This window comes from Thamnophis elegans, chromosome 3 (genome assembly GCF_009769535.1).
Source record: "Thamnophis elegans isolate rThaEle1 chromosome 3, rThaEle1.pri, whole genome shotgun sequence".
Lineage (NCBI taxonomy): Eukaryota > Metazoa > Chordata > Lepidosauria > Squamata > Colubridae > Thamnophis > Thamnophis elegans.
Genome location: NC_045543.1, coordinates 126928204 through 126941502, shown reverse-complemented (window position 1 = coordinate 126941502; position 13299 = coordinate 126928204). Strand labels below are relative to the sequence as shown.

Here is a 13299-nt window from a genome sequence, read left to right as displayed (position 1 = left end):
AATGTTACCTATACTTAAAAAAGATGCGAATCTTTTAGAATGGCAGAAGGGTATCAACAAATTTGTATGGGCAGGAAAGAAGCCGAGGGTAAAGATGAAAATAATGCAAGATGTACGTGAGAGGGGAGGCTTGAAATTACCTAACCTAAAACTATATTATGATGCAGTGGCGCTATCTGTAATTAGTGATTGGACTCATTTAACTAATGATAGAATACTGAATATCGAGGGACACGATCTGGTATATGGTTGGCGTGCTTACCTGTTATTCAACAAAAAATTGGATAATAAGTTTAAATGTCATATTTTAAGAAATGCTTTACTGCGGGTCTGGAAAAAATACAAATATAAATTAAATTACAAGATACCCATGTAGGCAATTCCTAGACATGCAATTGAAAATATGAACATAGCACAAAAACAGGATAGAACTACCTATAGACAGCTTCTCATTTTGGAAAGGGGGGTACTACAACTAAAATCTTTAGAGGTATTAAAAGAGGAGAAGGTAGTTCAAACATGGTTTCAGTATGGGCAATTACAGGCCAGGTGGAAAATAGATTAAAAAATTGGTTTTATCCAAGCTGAAGATAATTTGTTTAAACAAATAAGAGATCAAAGCTTAATGCATATAAAGAGGATATATAATGTATTAATACAGATAGATTCGGAAACAGAATTAGTTAAAGATTGTATGATTGTATAAAGTGGGCTCAAAATATTGAAGAACCGATAATGTTGGATACATGGGAAAGAATATGGGTAACAAATGTGAAATTTACATAAGCTCAAAACCTGAGAGAAAATTTTTATAAGATGTTCTATAGATGGCATTTAGATCCTAAAAAGTTGGCTTCTATGTATCCGAATGTACAGCCTAAATGTTCTCTCGATGCTACATATTTTCATATATGGTGGACCTGCCAAAAGGTTAAGGCATTTTGGATAAAAATATGGTGGATTATGCAAAATATCTTTAAAAGAAGGATAAAGTTTAGTCTTCAGTTATTCTTACTAGGTATATGTACTGACTTTACAGTGGTAGAGATTAACTTGATTCTGCACCTAATAACGGCAGCAAGACTGTTGGTGGCGCAATACTGGAAGAAGGAAGACTTCCCTACAATTCAAGAATGGACATTGAAAGTTACAAACTTAGCCGAGATGGCTAAAATATCGGCATATCTTAAAGATAATTCAAATTAGAGATATAAACGAGACTGGAAAAAATGGATTGACTATATACAAAATAAATACGGGACCAAGAAATTCCAGTTAGCCTATGCTTAAGATCAGAAATGATTTAAATTGTTTAAAGTTAGCTCAGCAAGAAGAAGGTAAGATCAATGTAGAGATGTCATTAATTTCTTTATTTCTTTTTTCTCAATAGATTTTAGACTGTGTTTGTTAAAAATCCATACCGTGTACGGGTTCTGGGAAGTCGGGGGGGAAGGAGGAGGGGGTTGGGTGGAGGGTGGAGGGAGGGAGGGGTATACATTAGGTTAGACAAGAATTTGGTGGTAAACTAGAACTATTTTGACACACACAAAAAATTGTACTCCGATGTCTTACTGATTGAGGAATGATGAAATGTTTGTTTTAAAAGAAAATAAAACTTTTGAACTAAAAAAAAAAAAGAAACTCTTTGGGAGGGAAAAGGAGTCCTGCTAAGCTCAGAATCTTTTATTTGCTGCTATTAAATCTCTCAGAGCAGCTTTACATACTGTTTATCTTGATGGTAACTATTATCCTATCAGCCCGAATCATTCTTCAGAATGCACTTAAAATTATGAAAGAGTTCCTGAGAGTTGTTTCACTAGTTTGTGACATTCAGGCGGGGAGAAGGGGGTGGGGGTCGGTGTCAGACTTTGTTTTGTTGATAAAACAGTATTTTCTCACTTGGCAATAAAACTGTTCATGGGGAAAAAAATCATAAAAGGAATAGACTATCGAGTTACCGTTTTCACAATGAAATTTGTTGCCACAGTTTGTTTCCTCCATGTTGCAAAGTTTTGTGGGAAAACACGGCCGTGACTCCACCAAAGGTTCATTGCATGGTTGACCTTTAAACTGAGCTAGTTGAGTAAAGGATCTGGTACGAAACTGAAAAACAGAAGGATAATAAATAAGTGAGGCATAGAGTGTTTTCTCCAAGTACTTTTACAGAAGGAAATGAAGCAGTTGATAGCAACATACACCTTGGTTGACCTCAAAATAAATAAATCATACAGGATTGGACTTGATTAGTACTTGGATAAAAGATCATGGGGGCACCTAACTTTAACTGGTTAAGGAGCTTATAGTCATGAACTGCCCTGACCATCCCATCTCTCCTGGAGACCAAAATGTTAGTTCAGATGATGGTGATTTGGAAAGGTGATTGGGAAGGAAGAAGGAACTACACCCGATGTCTGTTTGAGAAGTAGCCATCTCAGATCTCAGATGGCTACATGTCAAATAGACATTTGGTCTATGTTCCTCTTCCTTCCCAAACCCATCTGCAAAATCTGAGTATTTCATTGGGAAAATAGATTACTTGCTGTTCTGGATTGGATTATGGAGATAACTAGGGTTATTTACATTTTGGGGATGAGAATAAAATAGTTCCTTGTGCCCAGTCCACATCTGCAACCAGTTAATTCCTAGTTCCTAAGATCATGGGTACTTGCAAGACTGAACTGGATCAAGAAAACACAACAATGGCCCTACTAGCAGCATCTGTTCATCTCTTGCAGGAGTGTCAAACTGGCGGCCCATAGGCAAGATGCATCACATGCAGGCCATGCCCAACCCAGCTCTGCAAATGGGAAAAACATTGCAAAATGCCATGTGATGGCAATATGACGTGGTGAGTTTGACACCCGTGCTCTATTGGATCTACCACTGTTAACTTTGGAGAGTCTATTGTTTAATATTTGTACTATGTTCTTATCTATGAAATTAGCAGTTACTTTCAAGTGTATATTGTTACCTGAATTACCTAACCAATTTCATTGTATTTATTTTGTACGATGACAATAAATGCTCTACTACTACTAATGTAAATAAAGAGTAATGGGAACAATACTCCTTTGAGATTTCTTTAATTGTCTGAAGAAGCCCTCTTCAGAGTTTTGGGAGCTCTTGGGAGATGGACCTGCAAAACATTCCTGACATTATGGTCTTGAAATGAGTTGGGCATTTGCTTGCCAAGTAGCCTACAAACCAACTCCTAGTCAACAAATACTGAAACTATCTTTATCAAAGTTGAATAAAATGACAGAATATTGCAAATCTGATTGGGCTATACTCCCTTCTTCTCCTCCTTCTTACACTCCACTGAATTAGGAAGGCTTCCGCCTGAACTTCAAATGTTAGCTCACTCTTCTGAACTTAATATTGAGCTCCTTTTGCCTAAGCAATGATTCCTGCGTATCTCCCTCAGGGGTGGGATCCTACCAGTTCAACAACTGGTTTGCTGAGCATGCGCTTTGCATGTGCTTGCTCGCTTTGCTTGCTTATCTTCCAGATAACTGCTTGGGAAGGAAAACAGCTAAGGTGCAGCAATCCACTCTGCCGCGTGATTCAGTTGAGAAGATAAAGGTAGATAAAGCACAGGGCCACTTGCTCGTGATCTTCTGAGCTAGCGGTTCACCCAAACCAGAGGTGGGTTCTTATCAGTTTGCACCTATTCAGTAGAACCGGTTCGTCAAATCTACCGAACCGGTTAGAAGAGGTTCCACCAGTGGACCCGGAAAGCAGGCCTACAGAAGAGGTTCCAAATTTTTTTGAAATCCACCACTGGTCCTTGGATATGATTATTCTACACTATCATGCTCATATTTATAAAACTCAGTGCCTCCATGAAAGGTAAGGATGACTACTGTGTTTGTGGTGCAATCAGAACATTGCGTGTGTTGAAGTTGTTTTAACGCAAACCAAAGATGCCTTTTAAAAAACAAGTTTACATCATACTCTTATGCATGCCAGTGCTGTGTGTGAGGTAATTTAAGGTGGTTCTGACAAGTGTCGTCGGCATCTTCATATCCGGTCACATGGGCGGCAAGCCACTCCCATCCGGTCACATGGGCGGCAAGCCATTCCCACAAAGGAGGCCACACCCACAGAATAGGTTCGAACAATTTTTGAAACCCACCACTGACCCGAACCAATTCTAACCGGTAGAATCCCATCCCTGATCTCCCTCAAGATCAACCTCCTTACTCTCTACATCTATTTATATCTTTTGCAACTTAGATTTTACTTACTTGTTTTTTAACACACGGATCACATTCTGACCAGGAACCAAAGTCTCCAAGCCGGCAGTTGATTGGACATGCCTGCTGGTTACAGGCTCTGGATTCCTGGGTGGTGCAAATTTGTGCACAGAAGTTTTTTTGGTAATAATCATCCACTTTGATTTGCCTAGAATTAAAAAAAAAAGCTTTGTTGTGACCAGAAGGATCTGTTAAACCAAGGAAATTAAGATCCATGGAATGTACATGCTGAAAAGGACAAAGCATGGCTACATTTTAGGGTGCAGTTAGACGGTCCAGAGCTTCAAAGCAGTGGAAAGCATTTGATGTTTAATATTTACTAGGTGCAGTTTGACAAGATTCTGGCTATAGATGTGAAACAATAAATAATTGAGCTTTGAAGAATCACCTATGTTTGGGGGGAACTTAACAACAGGCTTCTCCTTGGATGTGCCTTATTGCAACACCCATCATTCCCAACTGAAAAAAGGAGCTTTGATCCAACTTTGAAGGCAACCAACTAGGGAAGAATCAGAGGCCTTTTATATCCTTTTAAGATGATTGAATGATAATAATGTATCAGTTCTGTGATCACCATATTTCCCACTTACCTATATCTATTTTGAGTCCCATAATTACAAGTCCTTGAACAGCCAGACCAGGCAGTCCAGGGATAATGGTCACAGTAGCACCCTGCGCTATTCCCAATTGCAGCCAGCAGCAAGATGAGGAACAGCCAATTATATGCTTTCTTCATGACTACCAGCCTGAAGAAGTCAATGAAACCTATAAGTGCAGACAAACAAAGTGCAGTTAGAACAGTTGTGATATCTGTTTTAATACTGTGGCAGCTCAAAAACTAATGTACTGCAACATGCATTCCAAGGAGCAAGTCTAAAGCTGCGTCCAGCTGTGATAACTGTGGAATGAAATCTTAGTAAAACTGCTGACTCATTGAGCACAGGCATCAGGACAACCCAAAGCACTGAAAGCATTTTTAGCCGCAAAGGAGTTATCAAAGAACTCTAATTTCTGAAAGGAAACCATCAAAGGGGGACTTTAGTATTCCAGCTTCTCGGTTTAAATTCAAGTCAACCTGTACCCTGTTTCAGAGATATTTCCTTACATAAACAGAGAACCAGAATGACCACAGAGGGGCAAAAATAATTTCCTGCTAGCTTTCCCATTGAGTTTCCTTGTGGGAAGCTAAAAGGAAGCATTAGAAATGTTCCTTCCTTCCTTCCTAACTTCCTTCTTTCCTTCCTGAGGTGGTATTCAGCTGGTTTGGACTAGTTCACCTGAAGCAATAGTGGAAATAGTGGGTGAGCCTGCCCCCCGCCCCTGCCTCTATGCTGTCCTATTTAGGCAAGTTTTTAGGATGAGCGCATGTGTGAAAGGTGCATGCATGAGCAAAGTGCATGTGTGGAAGGCCAGGTGCATGCGTGTGTGCCTAAGTGGGCACATGCGGGGCGAACCGGTGGTAACAAAATGTAAAACCCACTGCTCCTTCTTTCCTTCTTTCCTTCCTTCCTTCCTAGCTTCCTTCTGTCCTTCCCCATTTATTTTGCTTGTTGGAAGTTCACAGGGAGCAAGTCAATGGGGGAGCCAGCAGGACACTTCAAGTATAAGGCGATTAGGCAGGTAAGTGGCTGCTACTGGGGAGGGGAGGGAGCAAGGGGATGCACATCAGGAATGTTATATGGGGTGCATGAGATTGCCATGTGGGTTGGGGAGGGTCTATAGATGTGTGGTAGGAATGCCATATGGGTTGGGGAGACCAGGCAGGTGGTTGCAAATCTCAGGAATGGTGCCAAAGAAGGTTTTGTGGTTAGGGTCAGGTATGCAGGGGGACCATGTAGCTCAAGAAGGCTGAGTATGGGTCACAGGTGTGTGTAAGAGATGCTGCGTCAGTCAAATAGGCTGCTTCCTCATCCTGGCTTCTTTCAGCAGCCCTTCAGAAGCCAGTTCCTAGGCATTCATGGCATTAACGGGAAACTTGCTTCTGCAAATCCCAACAACAAGTGGCAGGAAACAGTCATTAATCATAGATAAGACTAGCTGATCAAGGCACATTTCCAAATGGAGCAGTCCAAAGTCAAGCTAAAGATTTACGATGCCAGGTCAAGGGAGAGATGAGGTTGTTGTTAGTCAACAAGCCGGGGTTGTAAATAACTAGATTCCAAGTGTCGCAATGAAGAAACCCGATTCCACGCTTGCTTCTAGCAAGAGGCCAATTGTTCCTGTGGGAACTTAAACACACTCCCTGCTGAGGATTCACAGCTGTGTTCAAACCTTGCTAGTGAATTCAGCATCTTGCTGCTTGATCGTGACTCACACACCCATGAGGCGCAGAGATCCCAGGAGGAATTGCTGGGTGGGGGAGCAAGGGAATACCTGGAGCAGAGTCAGACCCTGAGAGCATGATAGGCCTATGGGGTGGGGGTGAGGTAACAGTATGGGTTAAGAAGAATGCATGAGGGTTGCACGGGAGTATGCCAGGTGTGGAAGAGTGGATTTGGTTGGGAAGTGTGTCTGAGGGTGCATTGGTAAAACATATTTTTATTTCATTTTCATTTTCATTTTATACAATCACTTATATACTGTGCATAAAAAAAAGAAAAAAGGAAGAAAAAAAAAAAACCCAACATAACACTTCATTCCCCCATACACCCTCTCTTCTCCCCCTCCAACTTTCCTTTCACCCCTCCAGCATTCCCCTCTTCTACTTCCCTACCCCCTCAGACGTCTCCCCCTCCCTCCATTTCACCCTCCTTACATTCCCTCTCACTCCCTCTTTACTTCTCCCTTCTCTTTCCCTCTTCTCCTCACTTTGGTGTATCCATACAATTCAATTTGTTTTTTACAATAAAAGTAGAAAAAGAAAAAAAGAAAAAAAAAAGAAAAACGAGCCACAGTACACAAGTGAATTCTTATTGTTCTAAGGATTGAAACTGTAATTCCACCCTCCCCCCTCCCCCCTATAATCCCCCCTCCCCAACCCCCTTACGGCTTCGCAGGTCCCATACCCGGCATAATTCTTTAACAAGCATTTGAGTATAATAAGGCCAGCTAACTTTAAAATTAAAAAAATAAGATAAAAGTAAAGCCAAAAAGAAAAAGGAAAAATAGTAGAAAATAAGAAATAAACAAAACAAAAAAAAAACACCCACACTCACACACAAAAAGAAGAAAGAAACAAAAAGGGTCAATAAACCCACTACGTTAACACAGCTTCCCATTATCTGTAAATCTTAAACAATGTGACTCATTCCAAATTTCGATTATTTTGCTACTTGCAGGGTTTCAAACTGTATTAGAGCCAGGTAAGTTGATCAATTAGAATTCCCCAACTAAAAGTCTCCTTGCTTTGTCTATCTATTCAGACCTTTAATTTATCTCTTTTTTATCCAAATATCCAAACCTTTCTATAACACCATTAAACTCAAATACTTCTTTCATTTTTCATTTCCAACACCTCCCTTTCTATCCTTACCCACCTCCACATGTAAATTTTTTACCTTCCACCCTGCCTTTATCCATATCCACATATATATTTTATCCACATTCATTGCTCCTCCCATGTTTACTCCACTTTCCTGAAGATTCTCCGACCAATCTTTCTTGACCTTATATTGAAATAGCAACTCAAACAAACATCAGCTTGCGTTCTAGCCCCAGGTAATCTAATTAAACTTTCGCTGCCCTTCCCTCTCCCACGCACCTCCCAACTCCGTTCGTCCCAAACCGCAACTCAAAAAGATCACAATTTCCGCTCTCCTCGCCTAAGAAAATAGTTCATACACAATTTGAGTTAGAGTTCAGACAAAACTTCTGTACAATATGTGTCCACAATCAGCAACGCTTCTTTCAGTCTCCATGTCTCATCATCGATATGCCACTTTTCCATTTTATCCCAGACGGAAATCATAAAACTTTACAAACATCGCTTAGTCTTTATTCCTTAGTCTTCTGCCCTTCCGGAAGAGAAAAACAACACCCTCCGCCTTGTAGCCACGTGTCTCGCTGTTTGTCTTCTCCTTCTCCTTGTCTCTCCCCAGATCCGGATGAATCAGGAAGTCCCGCCTTCAGGGTCTCGTAGTAAAATTTTCGGGCTTCACAAACGGAGTTAATGCGATGTTTTTGGTTGCCAAATGTAACTGTAATACCAGCTGGGACTTCCCATTTGTATGAAATCTGAGAGTTTCTGAGTTCTTCGGTTAAGAAAGCGTACTGTCTTCTTGTTCTTAATATTTGAAATGGTATCTCTTTAAAAACAATCAAGTCTTCCCCACCAATTCTCAACCTCTTTCCGTAGAGCCTCTGTATTATCTCATTTCTAGATTCCCTTGTAGTAAAGTATATTATTATGTCCCTCGGAAGCTGTCGCTGTTTTGCTACCCAGGAATTCTGGCGGTAAATTCTTTGAATCTGCCAATCAAAGTTAAGTCCCGGACTTCCCACCAAGCGACTGAAAGCCTCAAAGAATGTCTGTTTCAAATTCTCCTGTTGATTTTCACGCAGTCCTCTAACTCGTATCGCAAAGGCAGTCTTGTTATAATTTATCATGACAAGTTCTTTTTGGGCAGATTCAATTTCCTGTTCTAACGTTTGAATTTTTGATATCAGATTAAGGTTAGTTTCTTCCAAAAGTTCCAATTTGTCCTCTGTTTCAGCAATATAATCTGTCATGACTGTCATTACACCGATCATATCCTGCTTTGCCTGAGCAATTTTAGCATCAAATTGATCACATAAATCCGATATCAGTTGATTAATCTCCTGTCTGAAATCATTAAGCGTTTTGAGAAGGAATTCTTGTGTTAGCAAATCTCCCGTGGAGGGTGTAGGAGACAAGGGTAGCGCCTTCATAGCAGTTTTTGGAGATATGTTATTAAAGAAGCGCTTCTGTTTAGATTTGGGAGCCATTCCAGAATAAAAATAAAAGACAAGCAATCAAGCGAGCCAAAAATCAAAGTCTGTGCTCCCCTCAGTTAATCTTTTAGCAATTAGTACGGAGAAACCTTCAGGAGGGTAGGGTCAACTAGCTCCGTCAGATCAAACACAAAAGCTACGAGATCGCCATCTTGTGACGCAGCTAAAAAAGAAAGGGAGCCTTTTGCGAAATTGAAGCTGGTATTTTAAATAGTAATAGAAGAAATTCCTCGGGAATGGTCCCCGCCCGGATTGGCTTTTAAATAGCTTAGCTTTGTCCTGGGGGGGGGAGGCAATCTGCCTAGGCTGCAAAAAAGGCAGCGCGGAAAACTGGCCGGAGTAAAGGCTCAGCTAATGTTGAATCTCTTCTCCATTCACAGCAAAAAAAAAGCTATGAATTACAAAGAGATCCTAACGACTGACCTCCTCCCTGCCCCTTTCTGCCAGAAAGGGGAGATATCTATAGATCTTATAAGATATACGAACCAGAGTCCTGGCAGGAGCTTTTTTAAGCTCCCGACGGCGGCAGCTCCTCCCCTCGAAGCCCTCTGAGGGTGCATTGGGAGCACACAAGAGGAGTCACACTGGTCAGGGAAGGCATGCAGGAATGTAGCAGAGGCCAGAAGGGTACATAGGAGTTATTTCCTCTCTGTTTCTCCATCCCATCCTTCCTTTGTTCCTTTATTCTTTCTTCCTTCCTTTCCTTCCCTTCTCTTTCTAATAGGCAGGTGAGTGAGTGCTGCTGGGTGGGTGGGGGAAGAAGTGAGGGATTGTGAGACTGGCTGGGAAACTTCATGGAATGTTGAAGAAGAAGATCACATGAACACAACAGCACACAGCTACTGTAGCCAGTAGCACTGAAGCAGCCACAATGCTCCCAAAGTTTATGCCCTCGGGAACCATGGGTTCTGGATTTTGGACACATTCTATTTGAAGTATCTTGGTTTAAAAAATGTTGCTGTTTCACACAGTTAAAGGACATGGCAATGAGAATTTTTAGTAGAATATATATTTGTCCTTTTGCCACATCAGTGTTGTCTATTTTTGCTTACATACCCATGTATTATATTCACGTTTGCCTAGTAGGCCCATTTTCTTGCAAGCAAATTTGCCCTGTATAAAGCATGTTTGCAAGTTTTATTTGCTAATATAACTATGCTTGTGTGCATTTTATGTTACTGTGTGCAATTTCCCAGTTCTCTTTTTACTGGAGAATGGCAGTACCACAGTTGAAGGAGTACAGTCTTTCAAATGATGTTTCTGTTTGCACAGATTGAATCTGAAGAGCTGAACAAGTAGCTGCTCAAGTCTCTTCCCTGTTCCACATCTTCTTAGCCATTGAGAAGGTGAATATCGGAAACACTTTCATGGACTGGAATAGATGGGAAAGTAAATGCAGATGGCAGGAGGGACAATGAGTCATATGCCACAAGGCAGAACTGATTGACAGGCGTATAGGTTTAGCTTTAATACATTAATTTATTATGTAAACAAACTGATACCATCTGTATGTCCAATGGTTTCTTTTTCCTTTTTAGGAATTAGGATATCTGGACAGACAGGATCAGGGGTAGAATCCAGCAGGTTGTGACAGATTCTGGAGGACTGGTAGTAGAAATTTTGAGTAGTTTGGAGAATCGGTAATGGAAATTTTGAGTCGTTCGGAGAACCGGCAAATGCCACCTCTGGCTGTCCCCAGAGTGGGGTGTGAATGGAGATTTTGCAGTATCCTTCTCCTGACACCCCCACCAAGCATGTCCACCAAGCCACACCACACCCACCAAGCCACGTCCACAGAAACGGTAGGCGAAAAAATGAATTTCACCACTGGACAAGATGCTGACAAAAATTTATCCCTTTATCCATTTTTTATATCAGAGAAGACCAGAAGGGGTGGAAGAAGGAAGAGGGGTAAGGGAGGGGAGAGATTCATGACTGACAGCTTTCAGTTACAATCTCATGGATTAACTTTCCTGGAATGCATTAAGCAAATAATTTTTGGCTGTGTGATGTGGAAGAGATGTATTGCTGGAATTTTCCAGCTTCCATTTGCTTTGTTAGGAACAAAATAAAATGGATATAGCTTGATCAAACATGGGAACTGAGGACAAGGTGAAGGATGAGGTATTTGCTTCAGAAGAAATCAAGGTTTTCTGCTTCTGCTAATGTATGTTTCACTTCTATTGTGAACCAGTGTTTAGTGCTGTTTTTGTGACTAGCACCGATTGTGAAGACAGCAATAACAACAAAAATAACACAAAGTACAAACTATTTTTCCCTTGACATACTACATTTACATAACTGGATTCCTGCCTGTGGATATATCTGCAACTTATACCATTTTCATCCAAAATGCACAAAGAAAAGAAAAACAAGTGTGAGAAAGGAATGTGCTTCTACCTTTCAGAATTTTTAGACAGGCCCAGCATGAGAATTTTCTTAAAATGTTTCAGATATAGGCCAGCTTCTGTAAAATATGTTATTATTTTTAATTCTCTTCCCCAAAATATTAGGGAATATGAACCTCCTATTGAAAAGTTACAACCCTTTGTGATAAATGGACCTAATTCATATTTATTTATTCTAAACATAGATTAAATATCAGATAATTTATTTAACAAAATAAAACAAAGATTCATTTAAGAATAATTATTTGCAAACTTGGAATAATATAATGATAGATATCCTAAAATGAAAAATAAATTGTCTGGGCTAGGAAGAACTGTAAAGGTAATAATTACCATTTGCAAAAGCTTAATTTCTTATTTCAAATTATTCCAATAATTATTGAACAGAGGATACTAAATGAGTGACAGACATAAATAACTGACTTTAGATAACCTTTAAGAGAAAGCCAAGAATCAAGTTTAAGATTTTCCAAGACTTGAAAGCACATGATTGGCAGGCTTTTATTATTGGCTGCTGGCAATTCAAGAGGTTATTGTTTTGTTTATTGTTCATTAGATTACACAATAGATGGTGTCGCTTTATGGATAGATTGCTTGAATAAATACTTTTGGTTTGATACCAAAAGGAAAAAATCCCCTAAAACTGGTCAGACTTCATTCCTTTTTAAGAAACCATCATTCCTTCACATACATCCATTAAAAAGAAAAAAAAGCATTATTATTATTATGCATTGCTTTCCAGGATCTTCAATCAGGAGAAAAAACGGATTTGAAACATCATAATAACTAAACAATTTCCAGAGGTCAAATGTGCCATACTTCTAAGTATGTGCATCTCTGTTTGCAAGATATGTACGAGAGAGAGAGAGGGGGAGAGAGAGGGAGGGAGACAGAGAGAGAAAAGAGAGACAGAGAGAGACAGAGAGAGAGAAGAGAGGGAGAGACAGAGAGAGAGAGTGACAAGAGAGAGAGACAGAGACAGAGGGAAAGAGAGAAAGAGTTATAGTACTAGTTACAACTTTTCTCAATTTTTTCTTAGCTTTGAAATTAGTATGCCACATCTGTCTCTTATCAAACACATTCTTGGTGTTTAGGTGATACACTCTTTTAGAAGAAGCATAATAAATGCCACATATATTTTTAATCATTATACCTGTACAGATGAATGTATTAAAACTTACGTTTTGTATCTGGATAGAAGTAGAGTCTGACTATAATAATTCACCAAAGGCAGCTACTTGAAAAAGATTCAGTGCCAGCTAAAACCGCAAACCCCGAGAGCAAACTCAAAGGTTTTGTTTACAATGAATTAAACTATAACTAAGCATGTAATTCGGTAGTAGAAGTAAGTCCAACTGAAATCAATCTTCCGGAATGTAGAAGGAAGTACTTCATTTTGGAAGCCGCCCATTTTTGAAAAAAAAAAAAGTAATAATAATAGCTATCTGCAAAGCTTCTTATGGTTGCTACAGTGGAACTATAGAATCATCACATTGCCTCCTATTTAACTACTAACCATTTAAGACCTTCAGGATAAAATAATTTTAAGGTTTTAACTTCACTAGAGCAGGAAAATGTCAATTTCATCCCATTAGTTGCAATTAGATAAATGTACAATCAATGAAATAAGTTTCTTGGTACAACTTTTTCCCAGGCATTTATATTTGTATTTTTATGCTGAGGATTATAAGAGACAGGAGACATCATAAGCATCATGATCTCAC

General features: G+C 39.7%; 1 protein-coding gene across 1 annotated transcript in view; it reads right to left on the bottom strand.

The window, feature by feature from the left end:
• The window catches only part of LOC116506725 (complement component C6-like), a 56992-nt gene extending 44088 nt beyond the window's left edge, over nucleotides 1–12904 (bottom strand). Inside the window, exons 1-4 of the mRNA XM_032214610.1 lie at nucleotides 12757–12904; nucleotides 4847–5021; nucleotides 4248–4404; nucleotides 1959–2103 (exon numbers count right to left, since the gene is read on the bottom strand). Of these exons, the coding sequence (XP_032070501.1) occupies nucleotides 1959–2103; nucleotides 4248–4404; nucleotides 4847–4992 (448 nt within the window). The 5' untranslated portion in view covers nucleotides 4993–5021; nucleotides 12757–12904. The remainder of the gene's footprint in view (nucleotides 1–1958; nucleotides 2104–4247; nucleotides 4405–4846; nucleotides 5022–12756) is intronic.
• Nucleotides 12905–13299: the final 395 nt, after the last annotated feature.